Below are 27,606 nucleotides of genomic sequence, written 5' to 3'. Positions count from 1 at the left end.
AGTTTTGACTAGATGTCCCTGAGTTTTTGACTTGCTCTCCCTGTTCCTGTTTGATTCTGTTCATGACAAACATAATTCCCATGGATGGCTAGGAAACATGGACTGAGTTAAAATGGTATGCTTCATGCTGGGCAAAGTTGATGGTAGAAGAAATAATTGATTGACTTCAGCGCACATCTATCAGCAGATCCATTCCATTATAGCTTAATTCCATTTTCTATGGACTGTTTGAAAGTTCCTCTAAAAAGATGGTAACTTTTAGTCATTGCTGTTGTTGGTAGCTGTCACCAAGTTAGCCTCTGACATATGGTGAACCCATGGATCTCTAGAATGAATTGCCATGGGTTTTCACTGGCTGATTTTAAAGATTGATTGCCAGAATTTTTGTTTTAGTCTGACTTATAGACTCTGCTGAAATCTGTTCAGCATCATAGCAACGCACAAGCCTCCAGCTGACAAATGAGTGGTGGTTGATTCTGAGGTCTATTTGCAAGGTTAACCTGAAAATCTCTCATGGAAGACATGGATTCTACCACTGAACTACCAATGCTCTCAGTATGGCTTAGTACAGTGATAGTCTAAGCTAATATATTATATTGATAAATGTGCCTTTCATGCTCCATAATACATTTCAAAAATCATGCTGTTCTGTTTATCATACTTGGAAGCTACAGAGTTCTTCATTGCTTGTTGAAGGAATCATTGTAACAGGGCATGTGTTAGTCTGGGTATTTTAGAGAAACAAATCCACAGAAATTCATGTATAAGAGAGAGTTTTATATACAGGTTAAGTGTACATCAAAAAAGAAATCCCAACCCAGTGCTGCCCAAGCCCAAAGTCCAACATTAACCCATATGTCCAACACCAATCCACAAAGCACTCCTCCATCTCACAAAACACACACTATGATGCCAACTGTAGGAGAAGATCAGAGTCAGTGAATGTGTAAGTATCTCAGAGCTGGCAGGGGTCTCTACACAGGTGCTCCAGCACCCAGGGCTGCATCAGGGTAGGTCCATGCAGCTTCACCTTAGGGATGTCTTGTAGGAAGTGAGCCTTGCAAGCTGAAGCATGGAACTGGCTAAGGCAGCTACACCCTGGTCTGACCATGACAAAGCAAGAGACCTGCGAACCAAAAAGGCGAGGCTCACTGAGCCATTTATGCCTCTGCCCTTCAATTAACCCCACATGGGTTTATCAGCCAGGGTGGCAAAATAAACTAACAACCTCAGGGCACATGAGAATAACATAAAATAATCAAAAGGTTGACTTGTGTTTGGTCAGTTTCAAAAGCTAGTTTTATGTGACCAGCACTAGGCTCTGAGCTTTAAAATATTGCACTCCGAAGGGTTTGGGACTTAAAGTGTGTGCTAAATATTGAAGAATTAAAAGAATGCAATTAAATCTAAAGCTAGTTTCCTATCCCAGCTTCTAATACAGACTTTTGGGCCTGGAAGATGAGAAGAGAGAGACTAAGGAGCTGCATGGCAGCTTAATGCTTATATGTGTCCCTGACAATGGTCTTGGGTGCCTTAACCTTCGCATCCTTGGCTACAGGTGAGCCAGACAAGTCATCAAAAATGGCACTGGATCCCAGATAGAAGGAAGATGAAGGGGCAGAGAGGAGGCGAAGTTTCCTCTCATAAAACTGCCACCCACAAGGAGGCATCTTTGGGTTCGCACCTGATTGATAGTTTGGACTCCTTCCCTACAGATTCACACAGGCTCAAGTTGACATACAATCTGAATACTGCATGATGTATAATGGGCTTTGAAATTACTGGTTACATTTAAAAAGTATTTGGAATGGGAGCTTAAAGTCAAGTTACTAAAATTTTTATTTTTTTAACTATTGATTTTGTGGCCTAAGGTCTGCACCTCCTACAAAGAAAAACCATAGCTAAGGCGACCCTAATTATTTTTCTGAGCCAATCACTGTCTAATTACAATGCGTATCTTCTCTCCAATGTATCCAATGAAATAAATTACCTATCAAGTGGCATGCTGACCACTGATCAAAGTTATCTTTTTGTTTGTAAAATATTTTGTATAAAGCACATCCGTACATTCTTTGCCAAAATGATTAGGGCAAAGAATGTACGGATGTGCTTTATACAATTGATGCATGTATATGTATGGATTATGATAAGAGATGTATGAGCCCCTAATAAAATGTTAAAAAATATTTTACAAAAAGGAATCTATTGATTTTACAAATAACTTTACAGCACAGAAAGAGATGCTTCAGATCTAAGCGAATTCAGAGCAAAGTCATGGAATTATAGGTCCCTGTTTAATGTTCCAATAACACTCATTTTCTTTGCTTTGCTTTTGTGACAATTCCCAAGGGTAAATGGTTCAGTTATCTAGTGCTGTTACATGAAAAATTCCACAAAAACTGGCTTTAACATAAAGAAATGAATTATCTTATTGTTTAGGTGGCAACATGTCTGGATTTAGGAAACCAGCTCTAGGGTCAGTTCTGTCTCTTTTCAACTTTGATTCTTTGGTTATATTCCTTTGGCACAGCATCTCTCTTCTCCTCGCCGCCTTCTTCCTTAGTTACTTGCTCTCTCTGCTCTCTTTAGGTCTGTGGCAAAGTGAAATGACTCGGTGAGACCCATCTTTCGATCGTCTTTGTAACTCTTCTGCAATGACGAGGGATAGCTCTTGTTAGATGCCGCCACATTCTTTCCAAATCCCAGTGAAACTCTGCCTGGTCCTGAGTCATCTTCACAAAGACCTCTTGGTTCTCTTGTTTGAGCCCACAGCAGCCACTGTGTCAATTCACCTCCTCGAGAGCCTTCCTGTCCCTCCCTGTGCCTCCACTTTACCGAGAATGAGATGCTTCTACAGGAAATTGTCTCTCTCAATAACATCCCAAAATACACGAGATGAACTATTGTCATTTTTGGCTTTAAGGAACATTCTGGCTGTACTTCTTCCAAGCCAGATTTCTTTGCTCCTTTACCAATCCATGTACTTTTAATATTCTTCGCCAATTCCACAGTTCAAATTCATTAATTCCTTCAGTCTTCCTTAGTCATTGTCCAGCTTTTACATGCATATGAGGCAATAAAAAACACCATGATTTGGGTCAGTAGCCCTTTAGTCCACAAAGTAACATCATTGTTTTTCAACACTACAAAGAAGTCTTATGTAGGTGATTTACCTAATACAATGCATCAATCTCTTGACTGCTACTTCTATGAGCATTGATTATGAATCCAAACAAGAGGAAATCCTTGATAACTTCCATCTCTTCTGTTTATCATGATATTATCTATTAGTCCAGTTGTGAGAAATCTGGTTTTCCTTACACTGAGTTGTAATCCATAATGAAGGCTGAAATTCTGGATCTGCATCAGCAAGTGCTTTAAGTCCTCCTCCTTTACAGCTAAAAAGTTTGTGCGATTTGCCTATCAAAGATTGTTAATAAATATTCCTCCAAACCCGAGGCCACATTCTTCTTCATGCAAGACAGCTTCTCCAATTATTTGCTCAGCCTACAGATTGAATAAATATGTTTAGAGGAGACAACCCTAATGCACACCTTTCCAGATATTGCAATATTCTCTTAGTCACTTCCCATAACTGCCTATTGATCCATGTACAGGTTCTGCAGAAGCACAATGAAGTGTTTTTTAATTCCTATTTTTTCTCAAGGCTATATACAATTTGTTATGATGCGCACAGCTAAACACCTTACACATAGTCAATGAAACACAAATAGACATCCGTTTTATATTCTCTCCTTTCAGACAAGATCCATTTGACTTAACTAATGATATCGCTTATTCTGCATCGTCTTGAATTCCGCCTGAACTGCAGAAATCTCCCTGCAAATGTACTGCTACAACCATTGTGGGATCAATTGAACTTGACTGTTTTAAAATTTTTATTTAGTATCTGATTATATTTTTGTTTATACTTATTTCTTTTACTTATTATCAATATAATGACTTATATAAATGTTTATTGGGAAGTATGAAAATAGAAAGTTTATAAGCCCACTTGTTTTCAGCCATTAAAATTTGATCTTTAAATGGGTTTATGCCAGACCTGCAAAGAAAGCTTTGAAAAGATATGCCCCACCCAGTGCTTTGGAGTACTCAGGAAATTTGCATTCCAATAGATTTGCCTGGGGGCAAGATTGACAGATCAAATGAAAAAAGTAACTCTGGATTTTGGAAATTTGAACCAGTGGTTTGTACCAGTAGCTGGAAAAACTCTGGAATCATGAAGAAAACTTCTCTCTGGGACTGAACATTAAAGAAAGCCTGTGGGCAGGCTGTAATGCTTGCTAGTGACCACCTGGATCAAGTTGTGGGGTGGAAGTGGGTTTATAGAAAAAAGAGGAGAAGATGAGAGCAAGTTGACTGGTCTAAAGTGCTTGACCTAGCACAAGGGAGCTAGAGTTGTTGAGTCTTTGTGAGAGCTCATGGTCTAAAGGCAAGGCAACCAATGGGCACCCTGGAGAGGCTAAGTGAGGCAGCCTACATTGAGTTGACCAGAACCCAAGCAGATAAAGAGATTTTTGAGCTTGTGAAATGGTGCATATTGCTGCTGACTGTATGGATGGCCTGTCCAGATTTGACTTTACTTATGGATGCGGACTTCACAAGGTTCCAGCTGGAATGAAGATTCTTCACATCGAAAAATATGATTGTCTCCTCAGAGTACTGGGTTGATGTAATTGGGCAGTATCGATATTCAAAATTGTGGAGACATGGGGATAAAGGCATGAAGTGGTTGGCTTACAAACTTTCATAGGTGAGAGAATATATTCATAAGATCATAGGATTAAGGTGTAGGTGTTACTTAACTGCAATTGTTAGGCTAAAGAATTGTGTACAGGTGCCAAGTTGGGAATGGGTGGGTTGTGATAAGGTTTATTTTGTCCATCTGGCCAATAAACACAGGAGGAGAAGCCACGTGCACCTACTCTGATACAGCCCTGGGTGCTGGAGAAGCCGCGTGGAGACCTCTGCCAGTGCAGAGATGCTACCCTCACTAATTTGGCTTTCCTCCTGCATTTGGCATTTGGATGTGTTTTGTGAGTTTGAGGAGGACTTTGTAGATCAGTGTCAGACATGTGGGCTAATTTCAGACTTATGGGCTTGGACTGGACTGGGTTGGATGCTTTCTTAATGTACACATATATGTAACCCTTATACATATGAGTTTCCATGAATTTCTTTCACTAGTCTACGCAGACTAACATATTGAGTGTGTTCTTTCTTTTTTGGTGTTCTAAATCTTGGTTTTTGCACATTTCATTATAATATTTTACTTTGTCTTCTCAAGATACCCTTTGAAATTTTCTTTAACTTTATTTATTTCATTTGCATTAGCTACCACCTGATTAAGATCAAGTTTCAGAGTCTCTTCTGGAATCCATTTTGATATTTTATTTTTTCCCGTCTTTTTAATGGTCTTTGCTTTCTACCTACATGTATGCTTTCTTGATGTAATCACACAGCTCATCAGTTCTGTCATTAGTTTTTAACGTGTCAAATATGTTCTTTTTTTTTTTTTTTAAATGAATAAATCTTTTTATTGGGACTCATACAACTCTTATCACAATCCATACATACATCAATTGAGCAAAGCACCCTTATACATTCGTTGACCTCGTCCTTCTCAAAATTCGCCTTCCACTTGGGTTCCTGGAATCAGCTCGGTTTCCTTTTTTTTCCTCCTGCTCCCTATCTGCTCCCCCCTTCCCTCTGTACTCTTAATAGTTTATAAATCATTATTTTATCTTATCTTTTTTCAAATATGTTCTTACAATGTTCACAAGATTCGGTGGGATTACTTCAGGTCATATTTTAGCTCTAGTGAACTTGTTTTAATTTTTTTCAATTTCAACCTTAACTTACATGTAAGTCATTGATTGCTCTAGAGTCAGCCTCTGGCCTGGTTTTAACCACTGATACAGGGCTGCTCCATTGTCTCTTTTCACACATCAAGTCAATTTGTTTTCTGTGCATTCCATATTCCATATGACCATGCACATGTATGGTCACCATTTATGTCTGCGAAAAAGGGATTTACTATGTACAAGTGGTTGGTCTTGCAAAATTCTATCATGTGATCTACAACTTGGTTTCTATCACCAAGATCATATTTTCCAATTACCCTCCCTTCGTCTTTGTTTCCAATTGTCAGTACTGATCATTGCGTCCTGAGTACATATTTGATCTATTTAATACTGAAGACACTGATAGAATTCTTCAATTTCTTCATCACCAGATTTTGTGGTTGGTGCATAAACTGGAATAGTAATTGTATTGATTTGATTTCTTTGTATTCAGATAGATATCCTATCACAGACAGGATTGTATTGAAGATAATTCTTGAAGTGTCCTTTTGATGATGAATACAACATTTTTCTTGATTGTGTCATTTCTAGAACACTAAACCACATGATTTTATTATTCAAAATGGCCAAAACAAGTCCATTTCCACTCACTAATACCCAGAATATTGATCCCTATACATTCTATCCCATTTATAACAATTTCTACTTTTTCCAGATTCATACTTCATACATTCCAAGTTCAAAATCTTTCTTTTTCTTGTTAAAATCATTTTATTGGGGGCTCATACTACTCATCACAATCCATTTGTTCATCCATTGTGTCAAGCACATTTGTATATTTGTTGCCATCATCATTCTCAAAACATTTGCATTCTACTTGAGCCCTTGGTATCAGCTTCTCATTTTTCACCTCCCTCCCCACCCTACCCCTTCACGAACCCTTGATAATTTATAAATTATTATGTTGTCATGTCTTACACTGTCCAATGTCTCCCTTTATCTACTTTTCTGTTGTCTATCCCCCAGGAAGGAGTTATATGTAGATCCTTGTGATTGGTTCCCCCTTTCTACCCTACCTTCTCCTTCCCCTCCTGCTATGACTACTCACATTATTGGCCCTGAGGTTTTTATCTGTCCTAGATTTCCTGTGCTTCCAGTTGTTATCTGTACCAGTGAACATCCTCTAGTCTAATCGGCTTTGTAAGGTAGAATTCGGATCATGATATTTGGGGGTGGGGCATGGGGAGGAATCCCATAAGGGGTTGTCAATTGGTATCCCCTTATCTACCAACATTATTTTTAATACAAATTCCACAAATCAACAACAATAACAACAGCAACAGAATATAAGAACTTATTGCCATTGAGTCAATTCCAACACCTGGTAAACCACATACATTACAGAGTGGAAGTTCTGCATAGACTTTTCTTGGCTGGACTATTTCTGCCTATGTTGCTGGGTGGGTTTGAATCACATGCCTTTAATTTAGCAGTTGTTCACTTATATCATCCAGGGACCATACCCTAATTTTGGTAAATGTCTTTATAAGCCCATAAAGTAATATGCTTTATTATTGCATGAATGATTCTGAAGAATTTAATATTTATTTCATACATGTTGTTAAAGAATTAATTAACTAAAGTATTAACTTGTCTGACACGTATGATTATTAACCTCAAACTTATAACTAGACGTTTAGGGAGACAGGTGAGGACAATTTAAGGGGTATGGTAACAAGAGAAATGTCAACCAAAACTAATATTTGGAGATGAATCAGAGAATCAGAAACTTTAAGAACCACAATAACACAAAACCACATAATAGATACCCATGTAGAATAAATCATAATTTATCTCTGTAAAACCTCTTTTTCAAAAAGCATGAAGTTGTAAACATGCATTTTATATCGCTTCCCTTCAAAATGGTCTCAAAACGTTTAATAGCATCATAAGATTAGACATTAGGACATTTTAATGTGGATTTCTCAATTATGCTGAATAAATCAGTTGCTGCTATATATGATCTATATAACAATTAAAGGTCAATGCAGAATAGACTAATAAAATGACAGAAAAACTAATTAGTGTAGTCATAAATTGTTCCTGCAACATATGCTCAAAGTATTTGACTTATTTAAGTGTAATTCTTTGTCTTGATAGTCTTGTTACCATATTATATAAGCTCTGTTGAACTTGAGTACCAGACTAGAATAAAAGACTTAAGAAATGGATGGTTCATTCACTAATAACATTTATTAGATTTTTCTGGCCTCACTGATAATGATGCATTTTTTGGAATGGTTTGGAAATGAATTGTGGCAAATATTGCACAAGATTTTGAACGTATTGCCAGTGAACTTGATTAATGTTCTCTTGACAAATGATAGATATATGTATACCCACACACTCAACACCCACCCACACACATATATACAATAAAACAATTAATAAAGACAAAATCTGACTGAAACTATTAGCTTTGAAGCAAGAAGTATAAAGAAAAGCAGAGTTTCAGGATTCTGACCTTCCAAACCGATGGACATTTAATTCCTCTTTGAACTGGAAAAGTTGTTATTAAATCCACAGACATAAAACACATATTGTGAGTGGCTGATGTGCAAGGACAATGAAGAGAGTGGAAGTCGGATCAACATGAAATGAAGAGGGGTCAGAGCGGAGAGCAGAGCCAGGTCAGAGGCTGTCCCTGGGACCATGAGCAGTTTCAGAACCCCTGGTCAGTCAGTACAAGGCAGGCTCCTTGACAAGGGTTGGGCTAGCCTAATAGATGAGAACTGGGTGTTTCTAAATAATTCATTCATGCGCATCTTGGAAAGTGTTGCAGGCAGATGAAGGGGACAGCAGCTTCTCTGGAGGCAGATGTGAGATCCAGGATGCCACTGATCTGCTTCAGGGAGAAGGAGGAACTAGTGGTCCAAACACAGCCTGGCTCCTGACAGGAGGCCAGGACACCCTCACCTTTCTGCTGATGGCAGTGAGTTTTGTATGGGTCTTACAAGCCCTGGCAATGGAATACAACTGCCAGTCAATTTAAAAAAAATGAAAAAAATTAAGGAGCAAGAAAATGATGTGATGTCTCCAATTTATTCATCCTTTATTATTTCAAAAGGAAAACAAATCTCCACAAGTCATATGATCTCTTCAGGAGCTGATGGAGTTTGAAATGATAAACTCCTCTTCAGTAGGAGTTACTCTGATGACTCAGTATTCACAAGGTGGCATTTGCCAGAGTAGTCATGCTAATTAGACAAATGTAGGTAACCCTCTAGAAATGAGAAGGATAATTTTTATGAGCTGCCATAGGCAAATACATTCAAATTCTCAGAACCTTACTCTGAGTTCCAAGAATTGGCACGGAAGCAAAGACTTGGGAATGCTAGTAACCACTTAAGGATATATATTTAGGGATAAAAATGTTAGGCTCTAAGGTGCTGGTCACATCAAACACCCAGTGATGATTGAAGAGACTCTGTAGATTGGTTGCTGAAATTCCTTAAGATTTGTGCTTCATTCCACTGAGGACAAAGAACTAGAATGTAGCCCGGTCTACAAACATTTAGAGAAAGCAATGTACCGCTCTATAGTGAGAGAACTCATCAAAAAGCCACTGTGTAACATTTCTGAAGCTCCTCCAACGGTGACTGCAGCAGTTCATGGACAGGAGACTGTGAGTTAGGCTGCACGCAGAAGAGGACCTGGAACAAGGGCGATCAGTGCTGATGTCAGATGGACCTGGGCTCAAAGCAGAGAATACCAGAAAGAGGCTTACTCTTGTTTTACTGACTGTGCAAATCATTAGATTGTGTGGTTCATAATTAGCTATGGATGACCTTGAGAAGAATGGGAATTCCAGAACACCTCACCGTACTCATGAGGAACCAGTACATGGATCAAGAGGCTGTTGTGTAAACAGACACGGAATACTGCATGGTTTGAAATCAGGAAAGAGGTGTGATAGTGTTGCATCCTATCATTATACATGTTCAATCTATATGGTGAGAAAATAACCCGAGAATATGGTTTATATGAAGAAGAAGATAGCATCATGATTGGAGGAATGCTTATTAAACAGCTGTGATGTGCAGATGACATAGCCTTGCTGGCTGAAAGGGAGCAGGACTTGAAGCACTTGCTGATGAAGATCAAGAATTGTAACCCTCAGTATGGATTGTGACTCAGTATAAAGAGGGTCAAAAGCCTCACAACTGTACCAGTAGGTAAACTTCATGATAAATGGAAAAGAAGATTGAAGTTGCCAAGGATTTTGTCTTGCTGGGATCCACAGTCAACGCTCATGAAAGCAACCATCAAGAGATCGGATGATGCATGTGTTTGGCTATACATCTTCCAAGACAGATCAGTTATTTTCAATATTTTTCTCCAGAGCCATAATTAAAATGCATCAATTCTTCTCTGGTCTTCCTTATTCAACGTCCAACATCCACATGTATCTGAGGCAATTGAAAATGCCATGGGTTGGGTAAGATGCTCTTTAGTCCTCAATGTAACATTGTTGCTTTTCAGTACCCCGAAAGAGGTCCTGTGCAACAAATTTACCTTAGTGCTTCCTGAAGGCAAGAATGACGAGGGTTCATCTTGCATATTTTTGACATATTATTAGGATGGACCAGTCCCTAGAGAAGAACATCATATTTGGTAAAGTGGAGGGGACAGTGGAGGAGAGGAAGGCCCTCAACATGAAAAAAAAAAATTAAGGTGCAGGAAAAAGATGTCTCCAATTTACTCATCCTTTATAATCTCAAAAGGAAAGCAAATCTCTGTAAATCAAATGATCTCTTCATGAGCCGATGGATATTGAAATGATAAGCTCCTTTTCAGTAGCAGTTACTCTAATGACTCAGTATTCACCAGGTGGCATTTGCCAGTCCACAGGATGGATTGAGAATGTGGCTGCAACAATGGGCTCAGCCATAGGAACAATTAAAAAGATGGCACAGGACTGTGAAGTGCTTCATTTGGTTGTAACCCACTCAATGGCACCTAACAGCACACATATTCTTCATTTTACTTCCCTAGTGGACTTGATATACATCTTTGGTATTCTGCAAAACTGACAATAGGGCCTTCAGGAAACCTGGTAGTACAATCTGATAAGTCAGCAGTGATAAGAGTTATCAGCTAATTTGAGATCATTACCTGTGAACTTAACACACTTGACTGCTAAACAAAAGTCTGAATGTTCGGGTCTAACCAGAGGCACCTCTGGAGAAACATCTGACAATGTTCAATAATCAGTCACTGGAAAGCTTACAAATCACAATCAAACTCTAACACACATAGGGTCGCCTTGAAGTGAAATAAACACTACAGCATTTTGGTGTTTTTCTTTTGTACTGTACTATTCCAGTGTGCCAGGATCATGTTAGAGCTTCTACTTGAATTAGCTAACTTAATCCCTATATCAACTTTCGAAATATTTACATTCATTATCCTATTTTCAGTTATGAGAAGACACTTTTATTAGATAACTTTATGTTTGCACAGGGCTATCACAGGTCCTCCTACAGCTAAAAACCTGATCTCTTACATGCCCAAACCCATGGTTCCTTATTTGCTGTGGAATATTGAGTTTTCTGTTTCCAAGTTTGTCTCGAATTGTTTAATTAGAGACATTCCCTCAATTTTGTAGTTTTCACTCTTTCCTGTGCCTTGCTCTCTCCACCAAACAAAAGAAACAAACAAAAATATATTATTCCCATTGAGATTGCAGTCCACACTCATCTTTGCGTCACAGCAAATTTGTTCCCAGTTTCATTTAGGGGAATGGATTATGGGAACACAAATTCAGTCTGAGCAAAATCACATCTGACCTTCTTCCCCATTGAAGATAGTAGTCTGTGGTGAGCTGTCTGGAAGAGTTGACCTCATAGTGTGTAGCTCACACACCCTTTCTCTACGATGATATAACTGTATTTTTGCAATAGTATAAATGGTCTTTATACCTGTGAAATGGACATGTGATTTTTATTGAAAACTTGAATTCTGCATAAACATACCTACTCCAGGGAAATATCATCACAAAATGTTCAAGATAGAGCAAGATACTGGGAGGATCTGAATTGTCATAAACAATAAAAGTAAATACATGATGAGTGTAGACACAATCCTCCAATAACCTTACTAACAGTAATCTTAATACACACCACTGCTAACCAAAGTTTGATTTCCTTTATTAGACTCCAAGCAGCATGAAAACGGGACTTCCTTGGTCACCATTGTATTACCATTGCCTGGTACAATGCTTATCAGACAGGAGTTGTGCAGTAAATGTTTGTTCATAAGTTAGTGAACAGATGTGCGATTCCCCTCTGACTTCATCTTTGAAAATGTGTATGTGTATATTCATTCTTATGGATATATTTTATTTGAAATATATATGCAAGATTACGTTAAGTTGTGGAGTATTTTTAAGCACAGTTTAAACAGTAAGTGACTTATTAACTTAGATCATGTGAAAATCACTTGGAGTTCTCATTCCTCTGGACTAAGCACTGTGATTGATGAATCACTTGTTCTGTCCATGGCAACAGTTAAACTGCTGTTGATCTGCTCAGAGTTTTGTTTGCTTGGTCAAGGCAAAAATAACTTCATACTTCTAGCTGTAATATGAATGAATATTTCTCAGCGAACATTCAAAGTCACATGACCCCTCTGCATTTCAAAGAACCAATGAAAATGTCCATTACTGCTAGATGGACAGGCAGAGAAGAATACATTCTTGTCAGTACTGCTCTTGGCCTGCACGACTGTTGCCCCTATTCCATTTTTTCCCTGAAAAATCTAGTGAGATTCAATTTTCTTTTTTCAATTTGTCTCCAGCCAAGCTCCCTTCTGTGGAGCTATGGACACATTTCAACGCTTTCCACATCGATTAGTGTGAGAAGGACCAGGGGAATGAAATTACCTGTGCATTTGCGATCTGTGTCTTCTTTTTTTGACCCACTAATTGTCAATTTGCAGTTGAAGTTTTCTTCCCAGTATTCAGCAAACCATACATTTCTTCTGTTGTTTTCAAGTGTCCGGGAGGTAAAGTAGGCATCAAACCCTAAATGGAGTTAAATGTAAAGGTCACTGCTTGCAGACCACTGCTGACATGTCTGGAAATGAAAATACCAGTGATGGCTTTTCTTTCTTTAAGAAACTGGGTACTCTTTTATGTCAATCAATATTAGTCAACAAAAGAGGAAAAATAGTCTAATGCTAACCTATGCCTAAATCCCTAGTGCAATCCATCTGGCAGATGTATGGCCAGCAAATGACATTTTCAGAATGAAATCTACATTATGGTCCTTAGGTGTATTATATATTCATATATATGTATTTTATATACTTAGAGAGGAGAGAAAATGAATGCATTTTAATATTCAATTAAAATCATAAAAGGAAAAATTAAATTAAATTGGTAGGGAGAGTATATGAAAGCCAAAACAAAGGGGCAAGGATAATGAGTTTAAAAAATTTACGCATATAGTAGGTATCATTTCAATTGTATTAGTAATTACTCTAAATATGAGAGGCTAAAATATAACACTTAAAGGAGAGAAACTATCAAAATAAATAAAAAGATAAGACTCCACTATGATCTAGCTATGTTGTCTATAAGAAATTCACTTTACATATAAAGACAGATTAATTGAAAGTACAGTAAAATGATGAAGCAAGGCTATTGTTGTATGTATATCTATCTACTACACAATTTTTTCCAACTCAACTTTTAGAACTAAATTATTGATAAATACATTTATCAGCTGTTCAAGCCTATCTTAATCAACAGAATTTTTCATTACCATAAAATGAAATTCAATGCTCCATTAGCAGTAAGAAAGCAATTTATACCACACATAGAAAAGAATAAAGGTCATAAGTCAATAATCTAAGCTTCTACCTTAAAACCAAAGAATGAGAGCAAATTAAGTTCAAGGGGAGGAAATAAATGATTAAAAAATCATAGCAGAGATCAACAAATTTAAACAGGAAATGAACTGAGATCAGCAAAATCAAAACCCAGTTCTTTAATAATCTCCTGCCCTGCAAATACAAAAAAGTGGGAAAGAATATTCAACATTTTGTCCCAAGACGAAGTCTTACATCCCAGCTGCACGAATGCCACTAGTCATAACAACTGGAGCAAGCACATAATGCACATTTCTGATACTCCTTTCGCCCGAGTGTGGAAATGAAGATGACCTCTCATCCTTCTTTCCCGGGGCCATGTTTGAGGCAATGGGAAGACATTGGAACCTTAAAATGTTTAAAGTCAAGAATCATTGAATATGTATCTATTCCTACATTCCTTAAGTTATCCACGTTTTCTACCTTACTTCAAAGCCATAAAATGCTGAAAATCAAGGCGGTTACCCAAGCAAAGTCATGGTCGTTTCAATGGCCTCAAGAAGCATGTAAAAGTTGGACATTGAATAAGACTGAAGAAAAGTAATGTATTTAGGAAGAATATTAAAAGTAACAGAGACTGCCAAAAATGAGAAACAACTTTGTCTTGGGAGAATGCTCCTTAGAGGATTCTCAGGGAGGCGAGACGTCACCTCCCTTACTCTGGACATGTTGTCAGGAGAGGCCGGTGCTGCAGAAGCACAGCATGCTCGGGGAAGCAGCGGGTCGGTGAGAGAGAGGCAAGCCCTCCACAGGATGGACTGCCACAGTGGCTGCAACAGGGGGCGCAAACATAAAAATCAAGTCCTGTGACGATGACTCAGGACTGGGTGGTTCTGCAACCTGCTGTGCTCATGGTAGCTAGGATGAGCCTACGAATTACACCCCTTGGAAGAGAACATGAATCAGAATCCAAGGCAGGGTGTGGCATATATATCCTGCATGGGAAATCTGAAATAAGGAGACATAGCAAGGATTAAATTATTTTTAAAGAAGAAAACATAAACAAATATAAATATATGACCTTTTAGGGGATCTAGAAATAATCATTTTCCAGCCTGTTTTAAGAACTCTAGGATCTTGGCTCAGAATCCAGCTAACTGTTCTAGTATATCTGTCATCTGAATGTATTTTAAATGTATCTGGCTGTAGTAAAAGATTCCCTCTGAAATCCATAGTTAATTGATTATTCAACTGGCTGTCCCCCACTGTCTCACTGTTCCCAAGATGTCTGCCTCTCCCCACCTCAGTCTCCAGGGATTGTTCAGGGGGATAACATAGTATTCTTAAGTAAAGGTGCATTTTTGTAGCAAAAGTAGACATTTCATCAGATGTTTCTAAAAAACACTACACGTAGTTGGTCACACACATACATACATGTGGGCACACAAGATGACCGGTGAGCAGTTTTAGCTTTGATTTCTAATTTCCTGCCTCAAAAAGAAAACTTAGACTGAAGGATTGTGGTAGACTGTGACTTAGTGGTCACTGTCAGCCACATGTCCTGGGCTTCACACTCCTGATTTCATACGTTCCTATGCAAGCTCTCTCCATGTCCATAGGGGACTGGCAGATGCACATGAGCACAGGCTGACTTGTGCTCTCAGAATACACCTTAGAATGTAGCTGCTCCCACTAAGGAGGTGCATGAGGCCACATGGAGAGAGAAAGCACCCAGTCAGATGCCAACTATCCCAGCCACCGCAATTAAAATGATATATCTGTAAGTAAAGGCCCTGTAAGCATCCTGTTTTATTAGTATTACCCATTGTATCCCCCAAATCGAAATCCATATCCAAGTCACCTTTGGGGCTTTCAGTCTGGAATTTCAGTGCTGTGTCTTAGACTTCCTTCGGGTGGTCCTCAAAAAGTTCTTCACTCTCTCCCCCAAGCTCCACTGACCTTGATTATAAACCACAGGTCACTAACTCCAGTACTAATAAAACAAGTATATGTTTTCAGTGGCTTGCTAGAGGCTTGATATGTCAAATTGTATCACAGCTGCGTGTTCTTCCTATGATTCGGAAGATTGCTCAGGGTTGCCATTAACAACACAGGCATTCGCCTCATGAGGTGGAGATTTGAAACCCAGAGTGTGACTTTCTGGCTGTAAGGTTTTGGAGTTCTTACTCACAGTTGTGCTTTGTCTCAGTTTCCTCCTCTATAAATGGGGTTAATTGTAATACCTACCTCAGAAGATTGTCACGAGCATTAAAGCAGCTATTGTTTGAAAGCATTCAAAACTATGCCTTACAAGGTGCAATATCAACTGATTGTTCAAATATCATGTATTAAACATACCCTGAGTACCTGCTCTGTGCTGAGTACTATTCTCCAAACTCAGAAACCTTAGTGTTTCAACAAAATCTGGCTACTTGTGGTTTATAGTTCGACTGGTAAGGAAGACAATACTTAAAAATCCCAAAACTCACTGTCATGAAGTCCACTCTAACTCACAGTGACCCTATAGGACAGAGTAGAACCGTGCCTGTGGGTTCTGAGACGATGTATCTTTATGAGAGTAGAAAGCCTCATCTTTCTCCCTTGGAGTGGCTAGTGTTTTCAAACTGTAGACCTGTAGACTTTGGGTTAGCAGCCTAACAATTAGCCCACTATGCCACCAGGGCTCCATTTAACTTATAAAAGTATTAGATTAATAGAAATATAAGTACTACTGTGATGATTTGCATGAAGGAACAGTACACGATTTTGTGAAAGAAGAGAGTAGAGAGATGATAGACTTAGGTACTTTGGGAGGAGTTCCTTGTAGAAGTTGCTTGTTAGCTAAAAGAGGGAGAAATGCGTTAAACTGAAAGGAGAGCATGGCAGGAAGTGAATGTTCATGCATACGGAATACTGTGTGCTATCCTTTAAGAAGGTAAAAGCCATTTTTCCACAGTTTAATTGGCATATAATCTACATATCATACAATTTAATAGTTCAATCACATCAAGTATTATATAATCATTAACCCTGTTGGGAGCCGATAACCATTAAGATCCTGGCCTCAGCCAAGTAGCAGAAACTTGGCTACTTCCTAACAGCAAGGCTTTGTTTCCTGCCCAACTCCGCCCCCACATTCCAAGCTACGTGTTCAGTAGCATGGGCAGTTGCGATAACTGACCTTGTTGCCATTGGTTAATACCAAACACCCATTGGACTAGAGACATACCATATTAGGAACATAACGAAATTAGTGGTTCATCTGGTAAGCCTTAATTAGCATGCGATTGTCATGTTGCATGACATTTTTACTTTATTAGGAACATGTGCCTGACTGGTTGTTATACAGTATGCTTCATTAGAACATGTAGCCGATTGGTTGTTACACAGTATGCCTCATTAGAATATGTGTCTCCCACTTCCTACCTGCAGCTGATTGGCTAACGTTGTTATGCTTCATTATAATACACATATTGTATTGGATGTTATGCAGTATGCCTCATTAGCATATACACCAGTTCCTCTTTAATGTAAATATATACCCTGAGTTTTGACTAAATAAATGGGCTTGATCAGCACTTGTCTTGCTCCACATCTCTGCGTCATTTTTCCATCCAGGTTCACTGCCCCTCAGGGTCACCGTGTGAGGGTCTCGCAGGATGAGACCCCCACATTACCCCTATCAAATTGTAGAACATTTTTCATGTTTAAATCACATTTAAAACGAGTTGTGTAATGGGGTACTATGCAGCACTGAAAATCATGGACGATCACATGAAACATGTTGTTTCATGGGAAGAGTTGGAGGAATTATGCTAAGCGAGGTAAGCCAATCTCAAAAGGGCAGTTATAACATGAGTCTCCTGAGGTAAGTACAATCAGCACAGCAGGAATGGAAGAAAAGACATTTATCTCACGATATACAGGTGGAAGCATAGGCAGTCGGTGGGGGGGGGAGTCAGACCACACCCAGGGAGGTACATGTGAGCCCAACATAAAGAAGGGGAAAGGGGGAAGGAGGAGGGAGAACTAGGGTGGGGAGAAACTGAGATGATGACATGGGGGGAACAGGGCACTAACTCATGCAGGGGGAGGGTATTGGTTGTGTCTGCACAGAATGGAGGGTACATACAGACCTACCATAGCGCACCTAACCAGGAGGGCAACATAACACGTGGAGGAATGCATGAAAAGACTGGACTACAGGGCCGGCCCAGCCAGAACCAGCCTGACCCCTCCCTGGAAGTGAGTGCGGCAAACACTAGACCTTCTGGTGGGGGAAAGGAACTGATCCACCATACCCAGACGGAAGCAAACCAAGAAGGAAAAAGAGAAAGGGGCAGTCGGCCTCGACTCCATATGGGCACACCAAGCCCAGAGGATGAGGTCCCTGCATGGAGCTGCAAAGGCACAGAGAGGACTGTGGGACTACCAACAGCTCAAGACATGCTGTCCCCTAACTGGAGCATACGGAGACAGGGGACAATGATGTGGACATATGGCAGGGAGACAGTTAGGAATGGAGCATAACAGATCAGCAATTGGAGTAAAGCTGAGCCACAGAGCCTCTGAGGAGCCCCAAAACTTCAGGCAATGAGGGGCAGCCCCTGGATCTCCCTCAGGACCAGGGTGGAGGGTCTCACGGGGAGCAGCAAACAGACTTGGACCTTTGTAGGGTTTTTAGTTTTTCTTTCTTTTATTCTTCTTTTCTCTCATCTTTTTCTCTTTCCTTTTCTTTCTTCAACTGTATTTTTTCTTATTGTTCAAACTAGGACATGGATGGCTTGCCTAATTAGATGGGTTGGACCATGGGAGGGGAGCCCGGGGAAAAGGCAATGGGGCCAATGGCACCAGAAGGTAGATGGGGAAGAAGGAGGTGGGGAGAAGATTGTGGTGAGCTGATGGCATCATAGACAGGGGAACAACTAGGGAAGTGAAATCAGCATCTAGGAGAGGTTAGAGGTTCTGTGAATATTAGAGCAACACCAATCTAGGGGAAAGGAACTACTAAGGTAGAAGACGGGGAAAAGGGATGGTGGGGCAGGAGAAGGCAAAAGGAAACAGGCAAGCTCTAGGAAGCAAAGGCATAGATAGGGAGATTAACAGAGGTGTGCACCTATGCAAATACATTAATCCCTAACAATAGTGGTATTGGCCTATGTAAATATATTTATAAGGCAATACACTGAAGCTGCAGATGGGCCTCGGGCCTCAGCTCATACCTTCCCTCAATACAAGAACATTTAGTTCTAACAAATTGAATTCTTTGATGCTCACCTCCCCACCCCCACCCCCACACGATCACTGAAGACAAAATGGGTGCATAAGCAGATATGGTGAAGACAGAGGATGGTGCCCTGCTATTAAAAAATATAGTGTCTGGAGTCTTAAAAGCTTGAAGTTAAACAAGTAGTCATCCAACAGTGAAGCAACAAGCCCACATGGAAGAAGCACATCAGCCAGTGCGATTGTGAGGTGTCATTGAGACAGGGAAATGGGCATCAGAAGATTTACAATAAACAAACAAAAATGCATTGGTAAGAATGGAGGGGGCTTGGAGCAGAGACCCAAAGCCCATCTATGGACAATGGAACATCCCCCCACATAAGGGTCGCCTCAGGCAAGGGTTGAGTAAATCAGGGTGCAGTAGAGCACTAATGGGACACACAATGTACCTCTGATCCCTGGATGCCCCCTTATGCCCCGCTATCATGACCTCCCAATCTAGGCAAGACAGGAGCAGGTAGAGGCAAGAGATAAAACTCACAACACATGAAACCTAGGAATAGGAATGGGAATAGAGATACCAAAATGGTAGGGGGAAGTGGCAGAGAGATGAGGAGGGAAGAGGGCATCAATCACAATGAATGGCACATAAACACACACCTTCATCCAAGCAGAAGAACAACAGAAACCAGAGGGGAAGGGAGACAGAGGTTGGTGTGAGATTTGAAAATAATTAACAATCTACAATCTATCAAGGGGCCATGAGGGTTGGGGAAGGGGGAGTGGAGAGGGAAAAAAAAGGAGCTGGTCCCAAGGGCTCAATAGAAAGTAAATGTCTAGAAATGATGATGGAACATATGTACGAATAGGTCAGATACAATTGATGCATGGTTTGTAACAAGGGTTGTAGAAGCCCCCAATAAAATTATTAAAAAAAAATAAAATGAGTTGTGTAATCACCATCAGTTCTAGTGCTCCTTCCCCACTCCCACATATTTTGCTCCCCCAACCCCATCACCCTCCCTGTCTCCCACCCCTGACCCCTACATCCCCTATAAACCCTCGCATAAGTAATTATCTCTATGCATTTACCGATTCACAAAGTAGAAAACCCAACAGAATCAATAAAAAAGTAATAAATTGGTAAAGAGACAATATTAAAATACAAAAAATGAGCAAGAAAACAATACTACCATCAGTATTTAAAAGGTAAGGGAAAATGTTTTATCATGTAACAAGCAAGAAATGCTTGGCACCTAGAACTGTTTCTATTTGAGTCAAGAGGGAGCTAACTGACCAAGTATCAAGTTTGATCCAGTATAATCATGATTACAATGATCTCTATCTGATAGACCCTTGCCTGTGGCTAAAGAAGATCCGCAAGCAGCTTAATCTGACCAGATGCACTGTAGATGGGTTTGGGGCTTCCACTGTCCTCTATAGCCTTCTACAGATTGGGTGTTCACTATTTAGGCTCAGATGTTTTTCCCTTTGTCATATTTGAATCTTGTTATTGTTGTCTCTGGATCACATAAACTGGTGTGCTTCTTCCATGTGGACTTAGTTGACTCCTTGCTTAGATGGTTGCTTGATTTTATACAAGCTTTGAAGACTCAGACAATATTCTGATTGATAGCCAGACACAATTTGCTTTCTTCACCACGCTTTGCTGTAGCACCCTTATCTTCAGTGATCACTTCTTGAAGGTAGGTATGGAGTAGAGCCATGTTATTAGAACTAACTGTTCTTGGATTGGGACTAGAGTTAAATGGGGGCCCAGAATCCATCTGCTGGTGCCTGGGATATACACAACTTAGGTTGACTTTAGCGGTTGTACTATGACAAAATAAAAAACCATAAGATCAACTACCTCAACAATAGCAACAAACTAGCAAACAACAACAAACAAACCTAAGTAAATTCAAGGCAGGAAAACAGAAATCCATAAAAACAGAGAAGTCATACATTGTCAATCATCCCTCTGGGGTACAAGACGATTGCACTGGTAACATCATCAATGTTTCCAGTGGTACAGCACTCTGGACACTATTGGTCTGAGGAGTCTGTGTGAGTACAGCCCCTCTGCCGTGAGCCGCAGCCCAGGAGTCGTTGCTCCACACAGTTCTATCTCCCATTCGATTGAACTATTGACTCTAAGCATGGGGGTTGGTGCCAGGGGGAAACCTCCTAGATCAATTTAATTTAAAAGTAATTTTGATATTACAAAGTTCCCCAGGATAACTGGGCACCAAAGTCAATAAATATGAGCAGATTATCATCTGTGTACATGCAATGCATTTGATGGGACTGTTACTGGGATTTTAATAGCTCAATACCATAAGTATTTATCTAATAAGTGAATAAACAGATCAACCATCTAAGCTTCTAAGTAATTCTCAAAAGTAATATTCATCAGATTTCTACTGATTCTATTAAATGCAGTATTCATAGAAGCAATAAATAAACTATAATAAAATAATAATCATTCTATAGATATTCATATTTTCTTATTCATTAGTCTTCACATAAATTCTAAGATCAGTTGCTCACTATAGCCTTATGTAACAGAGGTAAAAACTGAGATTTGGAGAGGTGAAGTTCCTTATTTAAGTGCATACATGGTAAATGACTAAGCTAGAAATTTGACTGAGGTCAGCCTGTTCCAGACTTTGGTTTTTGACTCTTATACTGTGGGGCAGTGATATTCATCCTTTGGTGGACGTCACAAACACCTGGACAGCTAATACAGAACTCAGAAGCCAAGGAGCATTCATTTAAGTTATGAGCTGAGTCTTTTTTGTTTCTCCCCAAGTCTCAAGGAAGATTGAGAACTATTGCAAGAAGTATTGCTGTTACCCATTTACCATGCCTCTTCCTCTCTATCTGCTACATGCCTTATCACCAAACCACTACGTATGCCATCAACTACACCTGGCCAATGGATAGATCAACAGGAAGAAGAGTAAAACAATAATGTGGTCACCAGGTGACAGAAAGGTGAGTCAACCAAAATGATTAAATTGTCTACATGGCTAATAGTGCTAGAGCAAAGTAGCATAGTAAAGGCTGAGGCACTCTCAGGCAATTCAGAGAAACAAAGCCAACAGCCAATGGATATTATTCCATGGAATTCATACTTACGACTCTTTTATACTCAGATCAGTAAGATTTCTTTTAGAATCTAACATTTGGTTTGTTTCTCCCTAGAGGGGTTGTGACAAAAAATAACTAAAATCTAACGACTTGTTCCTTTTTATTTTTATTCACAAAAACACGTAGTTATGAGATACTAAAGATTTTCTTGTTTGCTTTTGCTGTTAAGTAGCTCTTGCTACAGCTATGCTTTTATAATGCCATGGAATTTGTTTTGGCAGATTTGGGGGTTAGAGACAAAGCATAACTTCTTTTTATTAATATACTAGTGACTTCTGGTATGAGATGGATCCAATGCTTCCCCTGAATCCAGTCTTTTGTGTGATCTTGTCTATCATTATAGCTTGTGTAGCCAGCCAACAGGATCAGCCATCTGTTTTACAAGGGTAGCATACTCAATGGAAGATGGACAATCAGCAAGGCACAGAATAAAGTATAGCATAAGCAGAAATGACAATAACTATAATAATGTAAACTATAATATAATATATTATATATTAATTATATAGTGTGATATATAATATAAATTATATGTAATATACTTATATAGTATATAATATAATTATATTATATATAATATTATATATTACATAATATAATATATACTATAATATATAATGTAGTAAAATGTAAACTAGAATAATGTAAACTAGTAATAACCTAATCAATATGAGGATATGCTAAAACTATTACCATTAGTGTTCCAGTTAACACCAGCATAAGCTTATTTCAAATAAACATGTTTAAAGATGTCAGCAATAATATACTTGACAGTCTCATTGGGGTACCTAAAAAAAATCCAGTGAACCTGACCTCAGAGGGATGTCTACCAACTAAGTCCTAGGCAGAGCAGTCATTTCAGAAAATTATGGTGACTTCTTGGGGGTGGGGACCCCAAGTCTTTACTTGATAGAATCTTTCAAAGGGAACAAGACTATCATGGAGGCTTATGACAGAGCAGCCTTCCAAAATTTAAAAACTGCATTGATGAGTAAAAGTCCCAGAAAATTACATTGAAGAATAATTTTCCACCTCAACCGTATAACCATTCATTCTTCAAGGGGAGCAAGGACTGTGTTGTAAGAACTTCCTTTGGAAATCTTACGCCAGCTGCCAGGTGGCCCTGCTGTGGCCCATGGCAAGCTTCGCTTGGTCTCCAAACTGAAAGCACTGTGGAGAGAAATACAATTTGTGTTCCTTTAGGAGGCCCAAACTGCCATTTTATGGTGATATAAATAGAAGATAGCCACATTTCTAAGATAGATTTACATAAATGGAAACACCAAGTGCAGAAGCATATAGACCTAGTAGGAGAATATGTTCAGAAATAATAACATCACATTTTCATATTTTTGCTTAGTAAAAGTTTCTGTGATTTTATAGTGATATCTATTTGCTACCCCTCATATATATGTATAGGATGGTTAAGGTTGTGTGTCAACCTTGTTGAGCAATGATTCTCTTATTTGATAGTTATGATGTATTTTGCAGTTATGTAATAATATAATCATACCCTATGATGAGATCATTTATTCAGCTCCATGATGCAATATGCTATCAGCAGCCAAACCACTGTAAAAGAGTGTTCTTGGGCGTGAGGTCTTCATCCAAATTATACTGAAGTTATAGATAACAATCTTGGCTTTTGCTCATGCTGGATCCTACATTTTGCTCATCAACATCTGAATTCCTGCTCCAGTAGTTGAGTTAGTGTTCTGGCCTTGAGGTTCATTAACTTCAGCACACTGAAGGTCAGAATTCTACATCGAACTTGCCAGTCTTGAGTTTATAAGCATGTGCAGTCCTGGTGACAGAGTGGTTACGAATTGGACTGGTAACTGCAAGGTCAGCTGTTCAAAATCCCAGTTAGCTGTGCAGGAGGAAGACAAAGCTTTCCATTCCTGTAAAGAATTAAGGTCGCAGAGGGAAAGACTAACCCTATGCTAAAGGGCCATGTGAGTCAAAATTGACTTGATGGCAGTGAGTTTGGTTTGTTTTATGGAAGCTATATGAAAAAGAAGAAACTTTTATCTTAAAGCATTGAAGCATTAGCCACAGATTTGGGATTTTCCAGCTTTTACAAACTTATGAGTAATTTCTTTGAGATATATATTTTATCTCTGCCTTACTCTGTCCTGTTGTCTCTCTCTGTCTCTTTCTCTTTCTATATATATTTTTCCACTAATTCTTCTTGTTCTGCATACCCAGTTTAACAATGTGTGCGTGTATGTGTGTATTATCACAGTGAAGTGACCTTTCTCCCCATGCCTCCCAGAGCTCAGAAGAAAACAAAATTAAAACAAAGCTCTAGTGGATCCAACTCATCACAACTCAACAGGACAGGGTAGACCTGCCCTTGTGGGTTTCAGAGATTGTAACTTTTGGTCAGCAGCTCAAAAGGTAACCAACCATGCCACCAGGGCTCCATAACCTCACCACTCAGTCGTTTAATATTAGTCACATCGTCAAGGTTTTACACATTAATCCAAGGCATCACGATCAGAATGTTAATTCATAGAAAATGGATTTATATGGAGATAAGATTCTTTTATATGGAGATAAAATTCTTAGCATTACATTGCTGCTCTTGTGGAAGATATATGTTTAATTTCAAAAAGTATTGCCCAGATTCTCCTTAAACAAGGATCTCATTGAATTCCTACAGAATGGCATTCTTACAATCATGCAAATAAACTTAAAACACATGGAAATAGCGAACAGAGATTTAATTTGCATTACTACTACATTTATCTGGCTCTGTTAAATTGGGTGCTTCCCTCAAACAGAGTTTGAAAGCTGTGGTTGAGACTAGAGTGTGCAAATCAAGAGAAACAGAATTCATCCTAGATGGAGTGTTTGGGAGGTGCTTTCTCCTGCTGAGAAGGAATAAAACTCTCGCAGCACGCTTGCTTGTGGTATTGAAAGGAAAGTAGCGGAGTGTCAAGAGGGGGTCAGAGGACGCAGCCACCTGCTCAGCCAGGGTTAAGGGAGGCTGACAGATACTAATGGGCCTTGATCTCTGCTTTTTCAATACAAGCCATGCATTGCAATATTAAAACATCCCTGCCAAGCCAAATGGCAGGGAGCACCCCAGGCTTCGATTTCACTACCCTATAAAGCAGAGGCTCTCGGCACTTCATGGTCTGCTTCCCATTTAGACAGCTGTGCTAAAGATTCAGAAACACACATAGGCATGCGATTCCCGTGGAATAGAGGTATAAATCCATGAATGAATGAGCATTAAAAAGAAGAAGAGAGAAAAATAAAGGCAGCTCCAGGGGAGAAAAAATAGTGCTAAATATGCTCTTTTCTGTATCTATATCTACACCCCAAATTTCTCTAAACTCTGGATGATTAATTTTAAAATACTTAATTTTCAGGGACTTGGAATTATGGTGTTGGGAAAAATATTGAATACAGTGTGGGCTGTCAGAAGAACAAACAACATTGGAGGAAGTACAGCCAGGATGCTTTTTGGAAGTAAGGAGGGCAAGACTCTGTCTTACACATTCTGGACATGCTACCAGGAAGGAAGCGTTTCCGTAGAAGGTTAGCATGCTTGGTCTAGAGCAGTGGTTCTCAACCTTCCTAATGCTCTGACCCTTGCATATACTTCCTCATGTTGTGGTGACCCCCCAACCATAAAATGATTTTTGTTGCTCCTCCGTAACTGTAAATTTTCTACTGTTATGAATCATAATGTAAATATCAGAAATGCATGATGTATTTTATTGTTATAAATTGAACATAATTAAAGCATAGTAATTAATCACAAAAATAATAAGTAATTATATATTGTGAAATATTTATTTCTAATGGCAAATCAAGGAAATTTTTTCTTTAAGCATGGTATAGCATGGGTAACAGTCTTCTCGCTGGGTATTCATATGTGGGCGTATCTGCCTGTGGTCAGACCCTCCTGGAGACGGATAAAGGAGCGGCGTCTCAGTTCCTAAGACCATCAGAAATGTGTGTTTTCCGATGGTCTTAGGTGACCCTGTGAAAGGATCGTTTGACCCCCAAAGGGTTGCAAACCACGGGTTGAGTACCACTGGTATAGAGTGAACAGAAAATCCTTCAAGGGACAACAGAAAAGAGACACACAGACAACAACTGTGATGATGGCCAGGACCAGACCGTATTTCATTTCATTGTGCATGGAGTCAGAAACAATTTGAGAGCATGCAACAACAGCAATTACAACATGGTACAACTATAGCAGATGAGTGGGGGCCACCAAAGATATGCTCAACTTCTCCTTGAGCCTACAAATGTAAGCATATTTGGAAAATTATCAGAATATTTTGTGACAAATTTCACTGGAAATTCAATTGAATTAAAGGAGCTTGAAATGAGGTTATCCTGGATTATGTGAGAGGGGCCTGCCTCCCTTCAAGGGAAACTCTGAGAAAAGGCACACAGGAAAAGGGGAGAGGACCCAGAGAAAGTGAAAGCAGAGGTCAGAGAGATGCAGCCATTGGCTAAGACACGTGGGGGACTCAGAAGCTGGAAAAGTCAAGGATGGATGTCCCTCCCACCCCCCGTGTCTGTACTTTGTACTTTCCTCAGCCTGGCCACTCTCCATATTAGTATGAGGTGGCAGTTGTCATGGCAGACAGGATGTTTCCACCACCATTAAATGCTTCTGTTTTAATGTATTGCCCCTTTGCTGTATTAACTCCTTTTCAATGAGAAAGAGGATCTCAGAGACCGAAGAATAATGCTTACTGGGGAAACTGTTGCTAGTTTTGGTTACACCACATGTGTACCTGTATGAAACTGTTCTGTAGGATTTATAATGGCTGGTTTTTGAGAAATAGACATCTAGGCCTTTCTTAATGACATCATTGGGCGAACTCTGTACTAACTGAAAAGTCAACTCACTGCCATTGTGTGCAGCTGACTCCGCCACTCTCGAAGGAAGGTAAAAACTGCCCCCTGTGAGTTTCTGAGTCTGTAACTAGTTACAGGGATAGACAGTTACAGCTTTCTTCTACTTAACAGCTGGTCATCTTGAAATTTTAAGCATGTGAACTGAAGTCCAATGTGTAACAAGTACACCAGAAGGGCTCCTCTCAGTTAGTGTTAGAGTACATCAATTACTTACACCACCTGGGAAAAAAAATTACTCCAAACTAAAGAAATCAAGGAAAACAGCAGGTAATACATTATCACAGAAAAATGATCCACTTTTAAAATCCCCAAAACAATAAACACTTATAAGATGTAGTAGAATAAAAGATCCAAATTAAATTAATACTACTAATAATATCTACTTGGATGGCCTGAACTCAAAAATAATGAATAGAATCTTCATAGGAGAAACTTTCATCTCACCTGGTGAAGTAGTTACTTTATTGTGCCAAGCTGGCAGATAAGCACATGTGGGGTTATCACATGTGCTCAGAACCCTCGCCTGTCTAGTTGGCAGGTCTCTTGCTTTCTGACGGTCGGACCAGCTTGCAGCTGCCTTAGTCAGATCCCTGCTTCAGCTGGCAAGGCTCACTTTCTGTAAGACATCCCGGAGGAG

The 27,606-nt window shown here is 39.4% G+C and overlaps 1 protein-coding gene across 1 annotated transcript in view; it reads right to left on the bottom strand.

Annotated features, from left to right (window-relative positions):
• GRM7 (glutamate metabotropic receptor 7) overlaps window positions 1–27,606 on the bottom strand; it is a 1,162,681-nt gene that overhangs the window by 416,301 nt on the left and 718,774 nt on the right. The window contains exon 5 of the mRNA XM_075553170.1: window positions 12,769–12,909. Within this exon, the coding sequence (XP_075409285.1) occupies window positions 12,769–12,909 (141 nt within the window). The remainder of the gene's footprint in view (window positions 1–12,768; window positions 12,910–27,606) is intronic.

The sequence above is a fragment of the Tenrec ecaudatus genome, chromosome 6, assembly GCF_050624435.1.
Source record: "Tenrec ecaudatus isolate mTenEca1 chromosome 6, mTenEca1.hap1, whole genome shotgun sequence".
In the NCBI taxonomy this organism is placed as follows: domain Eukaryota; kingdom Metazoa; phylum Chordata; class Mammalia; order Afrosoricida; family Tenrecidae; genus Tenrec; species Tenrec ecaudatus.
Note: the sequence above shows the minus strand (reverse complement) of the source record. Positions and strands in the feature narration are given on the sequence as shown.